The sequence below is a fragment of the Miscanthus floridulus genome, chromosome 13 (assembly GCF_019320115.1).
Source record: "Miscanthus floridulus cultivar M001 chromosome 13, ASM1932011v1, whole genome shotgun sequence".
NCBI lineage: Eukaryota > Viridiplantae > Streptophyta > Magnoliopsida > Poales > Poaceae > Miscanthus > Miscanthus floridulus.
Genome location: NC_089592.1, coordinates 16115730 through 16133885, shown reverse-complemented (window position 1 = coordinate 16133885; position 18156 = coordinate 16115730). Strand labels below are relative to the sequence as shown.

At 47.0% G+C, this 18156-nt stretch overlaps 2 protein-coding genes across 2 annotated transcripts; one reads left to right on the top strand and one right to left on the bottom strand.

Moving 5' to 3' along the window:
* Positions 1-378: 378 nt before the first annotated feature.
* On the top strand, positions 379-2082 carry LOC136499004 (lysM domain-containing GPI-anchored protein 3-like). The gene is made up of 3 exons (XM_066494705.1): positions 379-645; positions 1575-1692; positions 1775-2082. Exons 1-3 carry the CDS (start codon positions 468-470, stop codon positions 1917-1919), a joined length of 441 nt encoding a protein of 146 aa, XP_066350802.1. The 5' UTR covers positions 379-467; the 3' UTR covers positions 1920-2082.
* Positions 2083-3651: 1569 nt separating this feature from the next.
* LOC136499264 (uncharacterized) lies at positions 3652-4158 on the bottom strand. The gene is made up of 2 exons (XM_066494972.1): positions 3845-4158; positions 3652-3809 (listed from the first exon to the last, which is right to left on the bottom strand). The coding sequence occupies exons 1-2, from the start codon at positions 4156-4158 to the stop codon at positions 3767-3769; spliced, it is 357 nt and encodes a 118-aa protein (XP_066351069.1). The 3' UTR covers positions 3652-3766.
* Between the last annotated feature and the right edge of the window lie 13998 nt (positions 4159-18156).

Sequence of the window (18156 nt, the reverse complement as noted above, 5' to 3'; positions counted from 1 at the left end):
CGGGCGCACTCAGGGAGAATAACAATAGCACTGGCATATGCTGATCAGTGGGCTCATATGCATAGTAACGTCTCCCAACACCTGCAAAATTGAGGGAATTAGGACTCCAAATAAATAAGTGGTAATTTCTTTGTTGTAGTTCTTTTATTTAATAAAGGGTAAAACAGTAAATTCATAATTATAAAATAATGTTTTGAATAGTATAGTGGGCGTGGATAATTCAAGTAGTATAGATGACTATTTTGTTGAGTAATATAGTTGGGAGAATAATTGAAGTAGTATATAGTTAGATGAATATTTTCTTCTAGGTTCATTCTGAGTTCATCGACTCTAGGGTTACAAGCCGCATCGGCCGCCGCACCCGAGCGCCGCTGTCCACCGCCATCCTCATCTCTGACGCCATCCGCGGGTAGGGTGAGGGCGAGGGCAGGGAGGCGGCGTGCGAGGGCGAAAGGCGAGGGTGAGCCATGGCGACAGTCAATGAAGTAGGAAAAAAATCATGGCGGCTGCCGCGTTCTCCGCACGTGACCACCGCCGAAGCAGCCGTGCTCCAGCCCCCGCCGTTGGAAACGATGATGGCGAGGAGCAGCACCTCAACCCCTTCCTCGACGCTGCGCCGTCTGCCTCCTCAAGGGTCCAGTTCAGGTGCGTCCTTCGTGCTTCGTTTTGCATGCAGATGCTCTGCCTTTTCCGTCCGTGTTGGATCGTTGTGGGATTGTGACTTCACTGGGTTGGGTTCTGCGGATCTGGGGTCTGGGCACAGGAATTTGGCCTCGCGCGCGCGGTGGGTGGAGAAACCGGCGCTGCAGAGACGCTGGAGAGCAGGGGCAAGCTGTGGCTGACCACCGGTGTCACTCGGGCTGGCAAGCTGTACTACAACGTTTAGGACGTTTAGGAGATCGGGTATGCTAACTGTTTGATGAAATGCCGTATCTGTGCAGTCATGGTGTGCTGTGCATCCAGCAGACCAGCACAAATGCTGCACTGCGTGAATCTCTGAAGCCATTTTCTACTGATGTATTATGCATTGATTGCTTGCCATTGACTTTAGTTTTCAAGAGTACTCGAGTTTGCTAGTAAAGGCTTATTGTCTGATGAAACCATTGCAGGTTCTCTGTGTTTGTCAATTGCAACTTACCACAATTTTCTTTCTATTCTTCGCCAACCTTTTCCCCCAAAGAAGAAATAGATGAAACAGAGCCGGGGTCTAAGATTTTGTGCTAAGAGATAAACTGCAAAGAACATTGTACTAACATGCAAATGACTGTGTCATACAGGAGTTCCATTCATTCTCAAGGCTGGTAAAGCACTAAATTCTAGGAGAGCAGAGATACGTGTGCAATTCCTTAAAATTGTCTGTTTGTACGTTGAATAATTTTGTTTAAATCTCCAAATTTCCATCTAAATTTGTCTGTTTGTACTGAACACGACTAATGCTTTGGTCCATGTGTCATCAGGTTGAATAATGATTAGTTCAATAATGATAGTTGAGAAGGATACTTTTTCTAATTGTGCCGTCCTCTCCGCTGATCAGTACTTTCTTTCTAATGACAACAATTTGTTTCTTTCATTAGCTTGCGCCTCAGCATTTCCTAACTCTGCTTCGGACTATGGAATGCTTGTGGCAAATGGAACCTATGCACTGACTGCTGGTAACTGTGTTGAGTGCAGTTGTGGGCCAGCAAATCTCGAGTAAACTTATAATCTCTTTTGTTCAATGTATTTTTCTTGCCTTTTATTTGTTTTGGACTATAACACCCTCGTTTCCTTACAGTTTGTATTGCACACCTTACGAGCTGGACCGTGCTGAAATGGACATCAAGATGCGAGAAGAGCGTGCATCCATGGACCGTGCACTCAAGGAGGAACCTGACAAAAATGGATTCCAAACATCATTCTTCAACGGGACATGCTCCTAGCCAGAACAATATTGTACGATGGCTGTCTAACAGTGCAGAAACTAGCAGCCGAACAGGACCAAAAGAATCAAGAAATTTACAATTTTTACAAGAGTCATGCCTAGTAGCTATCCTTCTTATCACTTCCGATATTTAATTTTAGAACTACGTGTGTGGTCACATCATATTTTTTTCCTTCTTATCAATTAAATTTTTACAAGAGTCATGCCTAGTAGCTATCCTTCTTGTCACTTCCAATATTTAATTTCAGCGTATCAAGTAAGTCTGGTGCTTTTAGTTTGGTCCACGATCGTTGCAAATTAGTCATATGGAGAGGAAGGTAACTTATGACAGGAAGGCAACTTATGAGATAACTCTGAATACTCTAATGCCGTCTAATTGTTGTCCTCGCCATGACACACCACTTCACCACCCATCAGCAAATAGATAAATGCTTTTCCTCAACATTGCTTTTTCTTCCGGTAATAATTTGCCAGTGCAGGTGGATGGGCAAGCGTATGTAGGTTATATAACATCCTGCCTTTGTCTTTCTGTTTGTCCAGGTGAGGTAGGACTATTTCCTACTTAGTTCGACGAATATGCCAGCTTTTGTCTTCTTATATAAGAGTATGGCATCCGTCTTCTTATTTGCATTGGCAAGGTGGGACTTTATTGCCTCTTCCTCTATGAGCAAAGCCGGCAATAGCAGGCAAACAAGTTCCCTGCCGCTTTGCACTAGCCGGTACTATACCGTGTTCGCTTGATCGTATCAGCCATGCTTATTAGCCATGATATAGTATTTTTCTCTCACAACAAAACAGCATCAACCGACTTATAAGCCACAGAAACGGTCAAGCAAACATTGTGCAGATAGTTGTCCGGTGTTCTATTCTCATGCACGTGAATGTGAGCTTCATTTTTTTTTCAAAAATCCTACTGTGTCGTGTAGTTCTATACTACTCACATGGAAATAAAAAAATATTTCAAATTCTATTCTATTGTCATATGAGCACAATCTTTTATTAATTTCAACTTCCAATTTATACCTAACGCTACCAACTGACGGTCCTATAAATCAGGCTCTGAGCAGACGCAACTATAATATAAAATATCTTAAAACTTCCGCTCAAACAAACAGTCTTAATATAGGTTAGTTAGTAAATGTTTCAAGTATAGCCGCAAAGAGCAAGGCCGCATGGGTTCGACCCTCACTGCTATATTTTTATTTATTTATTTTTGTTTTTCCTATGGACTTTTTTTCTATTTGATTTATTTAAGCATTACTTTATCCGTGTTAACTCTAATTAGCGCGATTTTTTCGCATGTAGGTGCACAAAGCAACAGCGTGATGAATAATTTGAAAACCTTTTTATTTTTATTTTACTAGCCGTCACAAGATAACAAGCCAGTCGTCCAATCTCACGTCATGTTCCAGTGAACTACTGGCCACCATGCGATAACAAGTCAACCGACCACTTTCATGTTCCAGAAGTACTAGCCGTCACATGATGACAAGTGAACCTTATGGTTGACATTTTTTTTTAGAAAAACGAGTGGTCGGTAGATCAGCCTGGGCATTCGGTTTAAACCGACAAATCGGTTCGGTTTGTTCGGTTTAAAAAAAAATCGGTTTCCAAGCTATGACACCCGATCGGTTTGTGAGAGAACTGAAAACCGACGCATTCGGTTTTAGTTTGTTCGGCTCGGTTTTTCGGTTTAACCGAACTAACCTGAGCTTGGTCCGCTGGTCGCCGCCGCCGCTGCAAGTCCTGCTCGCCGTCGCGTCTGGGCGTGGCCTCCCTGCACAGACAGAACAGCTCGGCTGCTGTCAGCCTCCTCTCCGCCTCCTCCTCCGGCACTACAGTCCGTTAGATCTCCGGCTTCGGCGGGGCCTCCACGGCGGCCACGGGCACGGTCGCCGCAGCATCCGGGGGGGGGGGGGGGGGGGGGCGAGGTGGTCCGGGCGGCACCCGGCGACGAAGTCGATGAGCTCCTTTCTGGACTCGTCGGCGTCGCCCACGAGCGGCGGCGAGATCCAGAGCAGCACGGAGACGGCCACCAGGAAGAAGGCCGTGGAGAGGAGCAGCGGCCAGAAGAATGACACCACGGCGCTGAGGCTGGGCCCGACGGCGGAGATCGAGATGGCGGCCGCGGCCACGAACGCCACCGGGACGGCCGCCTGCACCCGGTGCTCCCACACTAGCTCACCGAGCTTCCCCTTGGGCGCCGCCATGGCCGGGTTGGCAGCGCGGCCGGACATGGGAGATCTACGGGGGCGAGGAAAGCAAGCTTCTGGAGCGAGGTAGCTAGGGATTTGGCTCTCGGCTCTCGCCGTAGCAGGAGTGAGAGAGAGAGAAAATGAGTGAGAGAGGGCCAGAGGGGTGGGGTTGGAGTCGCTGGGGGGATGAAATGGATGGGAAGCGAAGGAGGATGGCGAGTGACTTTCTGCGATTCTGGCTGCAAATCTCGGTGGATCGGTTGATCGGTTCGACTTGACGCAGAAACCGAAGCCGACACCGATCACCGAACTCGCTGAAAACAGAAACCGAAACCGAAACCGAAACCGAACAACCGAACAACCGATACTTCGGTTCGGTTCGGTTCGGTTTACAGTTTTTGGATAAAATCTGCCCAGGCTGATCGGTAGATGGTGTGATGTGCATTTAGAGATGGCAACGGGTGGCCCATGGTCGGGCTAGAGCTCCCAACCCACTGTCGGGTGGGACAGCCGAGTGGCCCATTTAAGCCAAGCCCAGGAGGAAAGATGGGAGGCCCAACGCAGGATCTGTAGTTCCACTACGCGGCTCACAGTTAACTGGATCACTCTCAGGTCTCTTCTGATTGACTAGGTAGTGAAACGCACACTCTCGTTATTGTCTGAGTGGACTAATATTGTCTGAGTGGACTAATAGGCCTAGCAGGATAGGTGAACCTGGGTTTTTTGGTCTTTTTCTATAAGTATTTCTCACAGTTTAGTTTGGTGTTTTCTATAAAAATTGGATTTACCTCCATAAAAAAAGTATATCTCATAGTTAACTATGATATGAACTTTTTTATGCGCACTACATCTCATAGCTAATTGTATCGGTCACTCTCACATCTTGTCTGAGTGGACTGATAGGCCTAACAAGATAGGTAGCGAACCATCACTCTTACATGTTGTCCGAGCGGAGTCATAGGACTAACATGACAAGAAGTGAACCAATCACTTCATATCTCATTTGGGTGAACTAATAGACGTAACATGATAGAAAGCCAACCGGTCACTCTTGTTATGTAGCTTTGTTTGTTTTTTCTTCTCTGTTTTTCCTTTTAATAAGGCAACTCCAATGGTTCCTAATAAATCACTTGCTAAATCTATACCTACTAATAAAGAGGCAAAATTTTCAACTATTTTTTTCGTTCATCCATTTTTTTTGTCCACCTCTCCCTAACTACCGGTCTGTTTTATTTATATAACACATATATGTCGGGATTCTTGAAGGAACTTGATAGGTATAGGAATCCTAATACAAACATGAATAGGAATCCAAATCTCTTTCTCTACCTGATATCAAAGCGATTTTTTCAACACGCGTTTTTTTATTCCTAAATTACCTTTGGAGTCGAATTGGCTTTCTTGTTCGACAAGTTCTCTAGCATGTTCCAAAAATCAAATCCACACAGTTCGGGTTCTCATGTATATCAGACAACGAAACAAATCATAAGCAAATAACCAAATTATTACAAATTCAAGATTAAAGGGCTGCAGCCGCTTTTAGCCTGGGTTTGGCTTCTGTCCTGCAAAGATAGAGCGGGAGTATAGTTGGCCATTTGTCACTAACACGATGGGCCGGCCCAGGCATAGCATGGAAAAGCACGCCCCAGGTGAAAGGTCCTTACGTGGTTTTGGTAATTAAGTGACAACCTAGGTGAACTAATTGTGTTTATATGAGATACATAAGTGACTAGTCTATAGGTACATGTGTGTGAGCAACATATGCCATGAAGGAGAAAATGGCTCGGAGATATTGCAAAGATCACACATGTGATGATGAAGGAGCTCATTGCACATGAGACATGACATTGAGTCATGTGATCAAGGTGGAGAAGATCAAGACAAGACTTAGCTTGATAGACCGGTTGCAAGCGTCAAGGGCAAGTTGGAGGCTTTGAAGCGATGGACCGTGTGACGGTGAAGCTTGAGCAAGACTTGGCGCCGATGGACGAAGGCAACGGTGAAGAGCAAGTGAAGTCAAGATCGATGAACCAATATGATCACGTGATGATATAAAGTGGATCATATCATTGTTGATCGTGTTGGTGCATGTGTTGCATCGACATTGGAGGAGATGGAATAGAATGCACAAGGCAAAGGTATAACCTAGGGCATTTCATTTCACCGGTCATAGATGTGTAGAGAAGTTGATGACCGGGTTTAGGATAGATGACCGTACTATCAAGAGGAGCAAACTTGTTTGCATATTGGTCATCTAGTGCCACTCGAGTGATCTAACTTTGCATCGTCGCTAGGATCGAGTGGCGTGGCAAGTTGAGTGGCTAATCCTTTGGAAAATGATTGTGAAAATGCAAACACACATACACATGGTTATGTACACTTGGTGGTGTTGGCACATTTACAAAGGAGATGAAGTTGGAGTTGATGTGGATCAACTCGGCGAAGAAACGAAAACGGGAAGGGGTCACTGTGAGTGACTGGACGCTGGCCTCGGTAGGACCGGCGCGTCCGGTCAGTGGCAGCAGTGAGCACGTGGTCTCGGTCTCGTGACCGGACACTGGTGCGAAGTGTGACCGGACGCTCAGGTCCTACGTCCGGTCAGTGCTGACGTACGCTGACGTGGTGGTATGAGGAACAACAGTGACGCGTGGCAGTCGGAGAATGACCGGACTCCGGTGCTGCGTCCGGTCGTGCAGGAGCGGACGCGTCCGGTCGCAAAATAGAGGCTTGGGGAGATCTCTGGAAACGATCGGACTCTGGCTGGTCTGCGTCCGGTCATGCAGGAGCGGACGCGTTCGATCGCTATACAGAGGCTCGGGGAGCTCTGGGGAAACGACCGGAGTCAGGCGTTGCAGCGTCCGATCATCCTCATGGTGCGTCCAGTCCCGACTTAACCGTTGAGATCGGGCACTCAGCATTTGAAGCCTGGGATGATGTAGCAGCCATCCGTTGATCGAACGCTGGCAGGGTGCGTCCGGTCGATATGACCGGAGCGTCCGGTCGTCCCGAGTTTTGCCAAGTGAAGAGGTAACGGCTAGTTTAGCCCGTGGGGCTATAAATAGAAGGGTGTCTCGGCCAGGGCTCGAGTGGAGCACCTTAGGGGACTTTGTGTCCATGCTTGAGAGTGCTTGGGAGCCCTCTAACTCACTCTAGCTTGATAGTGTTCATCCGATTGAGTGTGTGATCGATTCTAGTGCGATTGCATCGTGAGGTTCCATCGAGTGGCACTAGGTGGTCGTCTTGCAAGCCGGTGGTGCTTGTTACTCTTGGAGGTTGCCACCTCCTAGATGGCTTGGTGGTGCTCTCCGTCGAAGCTCGCAAGAAGCTTGTGCGGTGCTCCGGAGAAGAGCTTTATGAGGGACATTGTGCTTGCCCCGCGGGAGCCATGAAGAGCAACTTTAGTAAAGTGAGACGCGAAGGGCGACAAGTGGTTCGCCCGGGTCAAGTGATAGAGCTTATGGTAAGCACTCCACATGGGAGAGTGTGACTTGCGGGTCACCACTAGCAAGAGGACCGACGGCAACCTTGGAGCTTGTCTCAACGGGGACATAGCATGTTGGAAAGCACGTGAACCTTAGGAGAAAATCAACGTGTCAACATTGTTCTTCCCGTTGGTTTGCAATCCCCTTACACAAGCTTGTAATTACTTTCATATACATTGTGCTTGTGTAGTTGCTCTTGTAATTAGTTAGCTTGTGTGGCTCACTAGTTATCTTCTTGCTTGCGTAGCACAAAAGTAGCTCCCTTGCGTGGCTATTTTGGTTTGTGTAACTTTGTTAGTCACTTTACTTAGTTTGTGTAGCTAAGTAATTTGCGCTCTATAATTTGGCTTGTGTAGCCTTGTTATTGAGCATTGCTAGTGAGCTTAGGTAGCTTTGTACTTTTGCTTACTAGCATGTGTAGGAGCTCCCTCATTGCTTGAAGTACTATTGGTATAGGTTTGTGTGACCTTGCTTCTAGAATTGGTTAGGTGAGCTCAAACTAGCCCGGCACTTTTGTTGCCTAATTAGGATATTTATAAGGGGCTTGTGAACTTCGATAGAGGGGTGTAGTCTTGGCTTGACCGATTGTTTTAATTCCGCATTTGTTTCGGTTAGCCGGCGCGATTAAATTTAGAAAGGACTATTCACCCCCCCCTCTAGTCTGCCATCTCGACCCTACACCAGGCATGGCCCGGCACAGCTAGCATCGTGTCCGTGCCTAGCATGGCCCGGCTGTAGTGCCATGCTTAGGCCACTAAATCGGCCCGCAGTGCCGGCCCAGGCAAAACACGCCTAAATAGGCCGGCACGACTGCGGCACGGCTCCTTCTCTTAGAGACGTCGGATCCCCCTCCCCCGCTCCATCCGACCATCGGATTTGCCCGTTGGAGAGAGAGGTATATATATACCTCCTCGCCCCTGGACCCTAACCCTAATTCATTTTCATCCCCGCTCTCTCTCTCCTATCTCGCTCGCTCGTTCCTTCGCTGTGACAACTCCTCTCTTCTTCTCCCCCTCTGGGGTGGCCTCTTGAGGCACCGGTGGCCAGCACTGGCACACGGCATGGCATAGTACCCCCCTCTTCTTGATCTTGCATCATCGATGTAGCCTCATCCTCTCCTTGTCGTCCTCCTCTTTGTCTCCGTCGACCTCACCGAATGCCGGCTGCTTTGGTGCTTCGGATTCGAACCCGTTGAGAAACCAGGGGGTCGGATCTGTGTTTTGTCGACGTCGCCGGCGATTCGGGTGCTCCGGCTACGAAGGTAACCCTAACTTGCTAATCCTTGCTAAGCCTAACCCTAGATCTGTACTGACGCTTCTTTTCTATAGCTGTTGAAGAACTGAGCACCGACGTGACGATGGCCGGCTCCGACGACAAAACGGTTGAGGTCAGCGCCAATGAAGAGAGGCGGTTGTGCGGGTTGGCCGGAGATGACGATGAGGACGACCTACGCGAGGACGCCGAGGAGCTGTTCGGTCGTAGCGCTCAGGCTCCCATTGATGTCGGCGATGGTCAAGAAGGCGGGACAGCAAACGACGAGGAAGGTGAAGAGGACGAGAACAGTGCCAAGCGCTCTCGTCCCTCTACCTCGGTAGTGTGGCTGGATTTTAAGAAGATCTTCAAAAAAGTCAATGGTAAGAAGGTCAGGTATGTCGCTAAATGCATCCATTGCTCTAAGCAATATTCTGCTCTCTCTAGTGGTGGCACTGGTCACCTCATCTAGCATAGGGAGAAATGCCCCAAGAGGCGTGAAAAAATCGCATGTCTCAGTCTCAGATCTCTTTTAATCCTGATGGCAGTTTGCGTAATTGGAGTACTGTCCTATGGTTGCACGTACTGAACTTGTTCGATTGCTTGCTAGACTAGATGTTCCTATTAGTATGGGTGAAACTGATGTATTTGAAGAGTACATTAGAATCGCTCATAATCCTAAATATGTTCCTGTCTCTAAGCAAACCACCACTAGAGACATGATTAAATTTTTCACTGATCGCAAGGCTAATCTTGTTGAGAATCTTAGTTCTTCTGCTGTTAATTGTGTGTTTGACCTCTGATATTTGGTCTGGTAATACCAAAGAGGACTACATTAGTGTTGTTGCTCATTAAATAAACTCTGATTGGCAGCTAGAGAAGAGGGTGCTTGGTCTTGTGCTTATTGATGTGTCCCACAATGGATAAAACATTGCTGGCCATGTTGTATCTGTGCTTACTGATTATGGTTTGACTAAAAAGGTGTTTGCTGTTACTTTAGACAATGCATCATCTAATGTTTCTACCATGCGTAAACTTAGACCTGTGCTGTCTAAATATCTTGGTATTGAGGTTGTAGATGATCCTGTTGAGTCATAATCAGACAATGTATCATCCCTTACTATAGTTAATTCAATGTTCTTGCATCAGCGTTGTGCATGTTATATTATCAATCTAATTGTTAAGGAGGCCCTTGAGGCTCTTAAGCCTTTGATTAAAACATTTAGAACTACAATATCATTTTTAAACTCATCTAACTATAGAATTGCTGCATATAAAAGTTACTGCATTGCCACTGGTGTTAGGCCTAGAAAATTTCAGCTAGACATGGAGGTAAGGTAGAATTCTACATATATGACGCTTAAATATTTATTTCCTCGTAAGGTCCCATTCACTACCTTCATGCATGCTCATTATCCTAGGATTGAAGGTGGTCCATTGCTTTTAACTGATGAACATTGGGCTATGGCAGAAAAAATGATTAAATTTCTTGAATTGTTTTATGATTCTACAGTTGCATTATCTGGTGTGTACTATCCTACATCTCCACTTATGATTCATTATCTTGTTAAAATTGCTATACACCTAAAGAATTATGCTAATGACAGTCACATCAGACCTGTGATTCAACCTATGATAGACAAATATAATAAATACTGGAGGGACATACCCTTGTTTTATTCTTTTGCATTCATTCTGGACCCTAGAGCTAAAATGAAAGATTTCAATAGAGTGCATAGGAGGTTGAGTAACGTTACTGGTACAGATTATACTACTTACCAGCTTGGCACTAGAGCTCGATTTACTGATGTTGACAATAGGTATGAGGAGAAACATGGAGCTGTTAGGTTGAGGACGACTGTCCCTCCTAACCTGTCTAGTAAGAAAAAGTCTGTTTGGGATAAAATTTATGACGATGATGATGATGTTGGTGGTTCTGCTGGTGGTATGCATCATCTAACTGCTACTCTAAGCATGGCTAAGGTTACCTCTGCAACTGCCCTGCTACATGCTGCAACCACTTTAGCTTCTAATGCTTCTGAATTTATTTCTTACTTGGACTGTGACACTGTGAACCAGTTAAATGATGATTTTAACATCTTGAACTGGTGGCATTAGCACAAACTCACATATCCAGTGCTGTCAATCATGGCTAAAGATATTTTAACTGTTCCTGTGTCTATCATATCTTCAGAATCTACTTTTAGTATGACTGACAGGATCATCGAGGAGCGGTGGGGGAGGCTGAAGCCTGAGATGGTGGAGATGCTGACCTGCATCAAAGATTGGGAGGCTGTTGAAGCAAGGCTAAAACACATGGTGGAGGACAAGGAACTTGAAGAAGCATTTGAAGAACTTTATCTTGATTAGTGTCTTAGTGATCATTTATGTAATGGGACTGTAATATTCTGGACTTGTGAACTTTGATGTAAGGACAATGAACTTCTATGGAGCTGGGCTGTACTCTTTTTCCCTGTCTAGGATTTCTCATAGGGGTGAGTTTTAGCTAGATATGTTTTTAATGAGGCAGCCATTGCACTAAATCTCCAGATAAATTGTTATTTTGTTATCTCTTCCTGTGTTTGTGTGATCTTGTGAGTTTCTGTGATCTTAACATCATGTGATAAGTTTATGTGAACTTGTAAGGTTTGAATCTTTGATAACATCATGTGATCTTAACATTCTAGTCATTTTGAGGACTTATAGTGCCAGTGCCAGCATGGGTACTATGGGCTGCCGTGCCCAGTGACACGGCATGGCACGGCACGCCTAAGTCGTAATAGTGCCGTGTCTGGGCCGCTAAGTCGGCATTGCGGCACTATCAGACACGGCACGGCTAACATTGTCGTACCTGGTCGTGCCCGTGCCAGTGCCGTGTCGGGCGGCCCGTTTGGCCAACTATAAGCGGGAGCTAGTAGCCAGGCTGCGTGGCCGGCGCGATGGGCATGCGGCCAACGTGGTAACCGCACGTCCGGCACAGGCCTGGGGTGGGACGAGGGCATGTGGACGGCGCTGAGAGCGACTTGACGAGCATACGGTCAGCGAGGTGAGCTCGCGGCCAGCACAGAGACCAAAGCTGCGAGAGTCGGCGCAGGCCTGGAGTACGGCGAGCGTGCCCCATCCGGAAGGTGACGCGGCGATCGTGCGCGGCCACCGCGGAGGGCGGGGCGGCTGGTGCCGAGGGCGAAGCGGCAAAAGCGCGACCACCGCTCCGAGTGGGCGCGGTCGGTGCAGAAGACGGTGGAGCCAGGCACTGAGTTTTCACCATGCGGGACAGAGGGAGCGTTCCAGGTAGAGCATGCGAGCACGGACTCGTTTTCCTATGGCGGGCTGCTCCGCTCTCCCACACCGTCCGTGCCACCACATCCCTTTTGCGCCGCACCTCGACGCCCGTAGGCGCCGCCCACCAGCCCCAACTGTACGCGGGCCTCAAATCACAGGCCTCGCACGCCGCCGCGCCGCCCTGGAGGAGGCCACCCGACGCCTCCAGATCGTAGAGGGCGTAGCCGCTGTGCTGGGTTGTGGTCGATGAAGGGGCCACTGCAGAGACCCGGCGTCGCCACGAAGGAGGCACATGCGTCGTGATGCCAAGAAGCTGGAGTTGGGAGCTGTGGCATGTGTGTTCCCACCAAGTAGGACATGTGTATCAAGTTTCTGCTTGATTTCGATTCAATACATTCAATAACTTCGTGGACCGCTCCATCGACAAAGCTTGCCAAATGCTAAAGTGCTCGGATGCACGAAGGATTTGCATGATGTCTTGGTGGAAGTTCACTGGATATGAAACGCTGAGGACGCACGGGCCGCACCTTATAGGAGGTCCTCCTGCTTCGGAACCACACGCAGCAGTGACCGTGGTTCGCACGTACAGAGCTCATCGACGGTGTCTCGGCGGAAGCACGGCTGGACGGCGTCTCAGCGTCGCACTGTCCGTGCTCCTCAGCGGCATCCAGGAGGCGGCCTGCATGCCTCCTGGAACGTTGCACTGTAACGTGAGAGGAACGTTACTGAATCTCGCTCAGGGCCGCTGCCTTGGGCGCCGTGCTGTAGTGCGTCAACGCTCCCTGCGCCACGGGCTGCAGCCTGCGGCCGCGACCAACACACTCTATCCAGTGCAGCCTCACAACGCAGTTACCTTGCAGCTGCTTGTGCGCTCGGTTGCTGCCACTTCTCATGTTGGCCGCCGTGTGCCCGTGTTGCATCGCCCAGTCATGAGCGCGCTGCTGGCTGCAGCACATGGATGGATTAGATTAGTGGGCTATGGCTGTTGGATGGGAGACGGAAGGATAAGAACAGATTGTAGAGAGAGGATCATAAAGCAGACAAACGGTCTGAGAGTCAGAACAATAAAGCGTTCGACCTGTGGCAATTATTTTCGTGTTATCAACGATCCTATACAATCTTGTGTTCATGTGTGACATCATGGCATTGCAGGGCATTTTCTTCTTTCGTTTATTCCATGATATGCATCTATGCTCATCTAGACGTGACGGATCTATATATATGGTCCAGCTTGGCAGAGCTCCTGCTTCGATTTCGTATAGCTTCTTACAAGGTGTCCTGCCAAACGTCCATCTACGAAACGGAGTCCGGAAGAGCTAGAATCACAAAAATGTGGCTTCTTCCGGCTCTTTCTCACAAGCTTGACAAAATTATTACAAAATTGCTACTGAAGTCGTTTTTGCCAAATAGTTTACAAAACGACTTCAGCTCCACTAGCTAGAGAAGTTGTTGCTCCACATGAATCAGAGCCAAAGATAAGCCGGAGTCCTACCAAACAGGACAATTTTGCTAGTGTAATAACAAAGGACAAAAAAAAAATATCGGAGTTTCAATTGTGGGCCGTTCGTCTTCTCCGTAGCAGTGAAGCGGGCTATAGAGGCCATATAGCAGTCGTGGTCCAGATCTCCCCTTTTCCTGCACAGAGTATGAGGCCCAGAATGCCAAGAGCTCGCGCAGCTGGCAGTCCGGAACCAGGTCCCGTCTCTGGGAACTGGAAAGCAGCTTGGATTAATCCCGTATCGGGGAGGCAGCGATGAGATGCGCGTGCGGGTGCTTTGAAATAGCTGCGGGATGGCTCCGTTGCTGATTAAAAAAGGGCCCGTTGGCTATGTATACCACAATCCATCCCCGATTGATGGGTGCTGTATGGCTATCAAGACTATGGCCAGCATAACTTAAAACTGTTAGGGTTGGCGGGAGATTTATTTGCCAAAGGGTGCCAACGATCCTATAAATTAGGAGCCCTTTTACAATGGTTGGGATGCTTTCTATTCTTGATGCCATAGGCAAGATACTCATTTTTGTTGTTGATTTTATTTGTCTATGCACTGATCTTTGATGAAATAGGAAAAAGATAAAGTAAGTTAAGTATAAGACATAAGGTGAGATCAAGGCGGAGAATGTTAGGTTGATCACCCATTTAGCCCAATGGCCAATTGGCTCCTTGATTGGGGGCGCTCAGCCGCTCTCCTGGCTGGTGGGCCCTCGTCACGCAGCGCTATGTAAAGGAGGTGGGAACTGGGGCTCGAGACACGAGGTTCACTGCAGTCGCTAGTTCCCTACCGAGTTTAACCCTAGTCCGATCTAGAGGGAGCGTTGTGAGCGACGGGAAGCTCCACCAGTCCTCACCGCCATCACTGGACCGCGCCACCACTATGATGCTACCTCTACTCTAACACTAGAGGCGTGTCGTGCTGTGACATGGCGATGTACATCACTAGGTCTCCTATCTAAATTATGTTTTATCCACTGGATCTACGCCTAGATAGTCTAAGAGTTCTATCACGTCTCTGTCAAAGCTTGTATACTCATGTAATCATAAGGCAACTAGCTAGGTTGCTGGTGGTCCTAGGATGAAGGTGACCGAGAATAAAGTTCTGTTGTTTGTTTATACTTCTACCCTGAACATCAAGTGGGCTAGAAGCCTTTGGTGTAAGATGAAAACTGTCTTTGGTGTAAGATGAGAATATTTCAGAGCAACGGAAGAAGCACACACACCACCATACGAGTGGAGAATACGCAATACAATGCCACAACCAGTATACAACTTCACATGTTTCATTGTGACAAATGTCTGTCTCACAACTGTACTGGGAAAATTTTGCTAAGCCTTACAGTCCTAAGCTCATCTAGCCCACTTGATGTTCAGGGTAGAAGTATAAACAAACACCAGAAGTTTATTCTCGGTCACCTTTAGCCTAGGACCACCAGCAACCTAGCTAGTTGCCTTATGATTACATGAGTGTACAAGCTTTGATAGAGACGGTCAGGATTAGGAGCTGATGGCCAAAAAACACTAATGCTTTACAATTGTAACGAACCCTGGTTAAACACGGGCAATGTTTATTGGGATAAGTAACTTTTCCTCTTGACCTTTTCATGCTCTGGTTGTTGAATCTGTTGGCGATGAACCTGTTGGCGAGGGGCATGTATCGAGACCCCATTTTCCATTTGATTTCTTCATTTCGCTTTGAACCTCGATTTAACCATATCAAGGTGTCCATTGTGTTTGCAAAGTTACCAATCGCTATTGCAATTAGCAGGACCCCAAGACCAATGGATTTTTATAACACACTGCTGGATTTTGAACCGCAGTGATGTACAGGCAAGACTGTTGATTCCTGGCACCACCCGGCAGTGTCAGTTGAGCCAACACTATCGGCTTGTGGCACGAGCTGAGAGTGATGCTCAAGCAAACACTATCGGCTTGTGGCACGAGCCGACAGTGATGCTCAAGCCAATACGGCTGGCTTGTGGCTCGAGCCGACAGTGATGCTCAAGCCAACACTGTTGGCTTAAGCTTTGAACCGGCAGTGTTGCTCAAGACATCACTGCCAGCTTGACATGCAAACCGGCAGTGATAGGTTTAGCAACACCGCCGGCTCGTAGCTCAAACCAGCAGTGTTGTTGAAGCCATCACTGCCGGCTTGATACTAGCCGACAGTGATCTCTTTTTTGCATTTTATTGTTTTATATTTTTTTTTGAATCGGATTTCGCTTTATATTCGCTACGTAAACGACAGGTCCATCAACATTAAACATTACAAATATTATGGTTACACTTCAAATGTACTTATGAAGCTCTCGATCCCTTGAAATAAAAAAGAAATTACAATAGTTTAGCGAGCCGCTCTGGCCCGTACTGCGCCTTGTACCTCACAGACTGTGCAATGGAGAATGTTCCTTTTTTCCAAGCACTTTAATACGATGAAGGCTACTAGCTCCGATGACAGTGCTATGACCTCTATTTCTAACAGCCTATTGTGTTTAAATTTCTTGCGTTGTCATTAAAAAAACCGGTTTCGAAAGGCAGAAATGTTAGAGAAATAAGTAGATTGTTTTGTTGAATTAACAGATATAAATGAAATGGGGATTATACACACCAAATGATCTGCCGCCTCCGATTTTACGCCGAGGTAGAGAAGCATTGCCCACATTACGTAGAATCCACATTCATTGTTTCCCGCCGGCTGGTCTAGGGTCTCCAATTGCATTGGTGCAACCTAGAATGGGACCTTCGTCCCACCGACCATTCTTGCCTGGACACTGTGCCACATTAGAAAGTGTGAAAAAAGCGTCAACGTTAGAATGTGCTATGTGCGATTATAAAATGCGCTTACGCATTAAGCACTTCGACTAGGGGATCGAGCAAAGAAAGTGGCTTTTTTCTTCGAGTCCCACACCTTGATACGATTTCTTTTAATATCGACAACAATGAAGAAGAAATGGTTGATGCAATCACAAAACCCTAGTTAACGAATAATCATAACTACAAAAAACAAGCATAAAAATAAGAGCAGAGAACACATACTCGCAGTTGTAGGCTAGAAGTATTTCGGTTTTATTACTCATCTTGAAATTTTCAAAAATGGCGGTCAGTGTCTCCGTTAGATCTTCTACTTTATTTCCATACATGCCTCCGCATGTTCTCTCGTTGACTAGCTCGGGGTCCATGAAAGACATATGAGCGTACTTTATTTTGAAGCAATGTTTTGCTACACACCTGCATAATTCATGGGAATATGTAGTCGTTATCTATTTGTGTATCGAGAGAGTAGTTAATTATAATATCGTGCGAGTAGGGTACTTACATAGTCCACAACATCAACATTTGTGTATCAAGATCGCATCTCTAGAATAGCTGAAACAAGTGATCCCAAAGGACAAAGTGTTTCTCTTCATTAGTTTAATGGAAAACATGTGGCGGGCGGATAATATATTTGAAACCCGTCTGTCCCATATCAAGTGCTTGGGCCATGTAATAATCATGCAAGTCACGCATATATGTTGTCAAATTTTTATACTCCTCCTCGTCCACCAAGAAATTGCCTCTTTGAAACTGCATTGCCGGTTTTGTCGTCTCATATAGTGAATCATACTAGATGTTCGTGGCATCATCCCTGGTTAATCTAGGGTTGTCTTTGATAATCTTGTTTATCTTCCTTTGATCTTCATGGTATATTTCTTCGACTCTTAATTGATTGTGCTTACTCTCTGTTTGCCTATTGAATTCAAACTGCACCGTCCACTTAGGCAGTGAGGCAGATAGATTCTAGAATCTAACTTTGTCTTCCTTGGAGGCTACTTCTGGCTTTTGTTGGTTCATCAAGTTTGTAACGCTGCCACTCATCGCCCTTTTCGTTTTTTTATTGGTCTACTTTGGGAGCATTAGCGACTGAATCCGAGGACCTTTTCTGCGACTGCGAGGATGCCTTAGATCTTGTTTTGGGCTGTTGTGGAGGAGGAGGACGAGAATTATGTTTTCTCGGGGCTGATGAAGAGGGAGGAGGAGGAGGAGTCTTCTCTTTTGTTGGGGCTAATGAAGATGGAGGACGAGGAGGTAGAGAAGGAGACTTCTGTCTTCTCGGGGTGATGGCAAGGAAGCAGGGAAGGTAGAGTGATCTCCTCTGTTGGGAGATGGTGAGTGATTATCTCTGGGTGGCAAAGATTTGCCGTCGTCCTCATCATCATCCGGAGACAACTGGTGATCAAGCTTAATGAAGCGCTTGCGCCAGGTCACATAAACGCCCTTGTTCTAAACAAGGCGTTGCCTGTCTTCCTGTGCGGGGTAATCAATGTGCATCTTGTTATACTTCTTATCAAGTATAGTATCAATGCTGACGTGGGCATACCCCGTTGGAATTGGGCGGCCATTAATGGTCATGTCTCCCATAGGCCAGGCTTGGCTGACCGCCACCTTGCCAGTTGTCCATTGTTGATGGATGTACAGCCTGACATTGATGAGTTCGGTGATGCTGTCCACGGATGAGGCGCATTTGCCTCTTCATCGTCGAGCGGGGTCGAT

Excerpts from the sequence above, each read along its gene's own strand:
- LOC136499004 (XM_066494705.1), top strand. The coding sequence starts at position 468 with ATGGCGACAGTCAATGAAGTAGGAAAAAAATCATGGCGGCTGCCGCGT. Across the intron at positions 646-1,574 it reads TCCTCAAGGGTCCAGTTCAG|CTTGCGCCTCAGCATTTCCT; the intron begins GTGCGTCCTTCG and ends TTCTTTCATTAG. Across the intron at positions 1,693-1,774 it reads TGTGGGCCAGCAAATCTCGA|TTTGTATTGCACACCTTACG; the intron begins GTAAACTTATAA and ends GTTTCCTTACAG.
- LOC136499264 (XM_066494972.1), bottom strand. The coding sequence starts at position 4,158 with ATGTCCGGCCGCGCTGCCAACCCGGCCATGGCGGCGCCCAAGGGGAAG. Across the intron at positions 3,810-3,844 it reads CGCCCGGACCACCTCGCCCC|GCCCGTGGCCGCCGTGGAGG; the intron begins CCCCCCCCCCCC and ends TGCGGCGACCGT.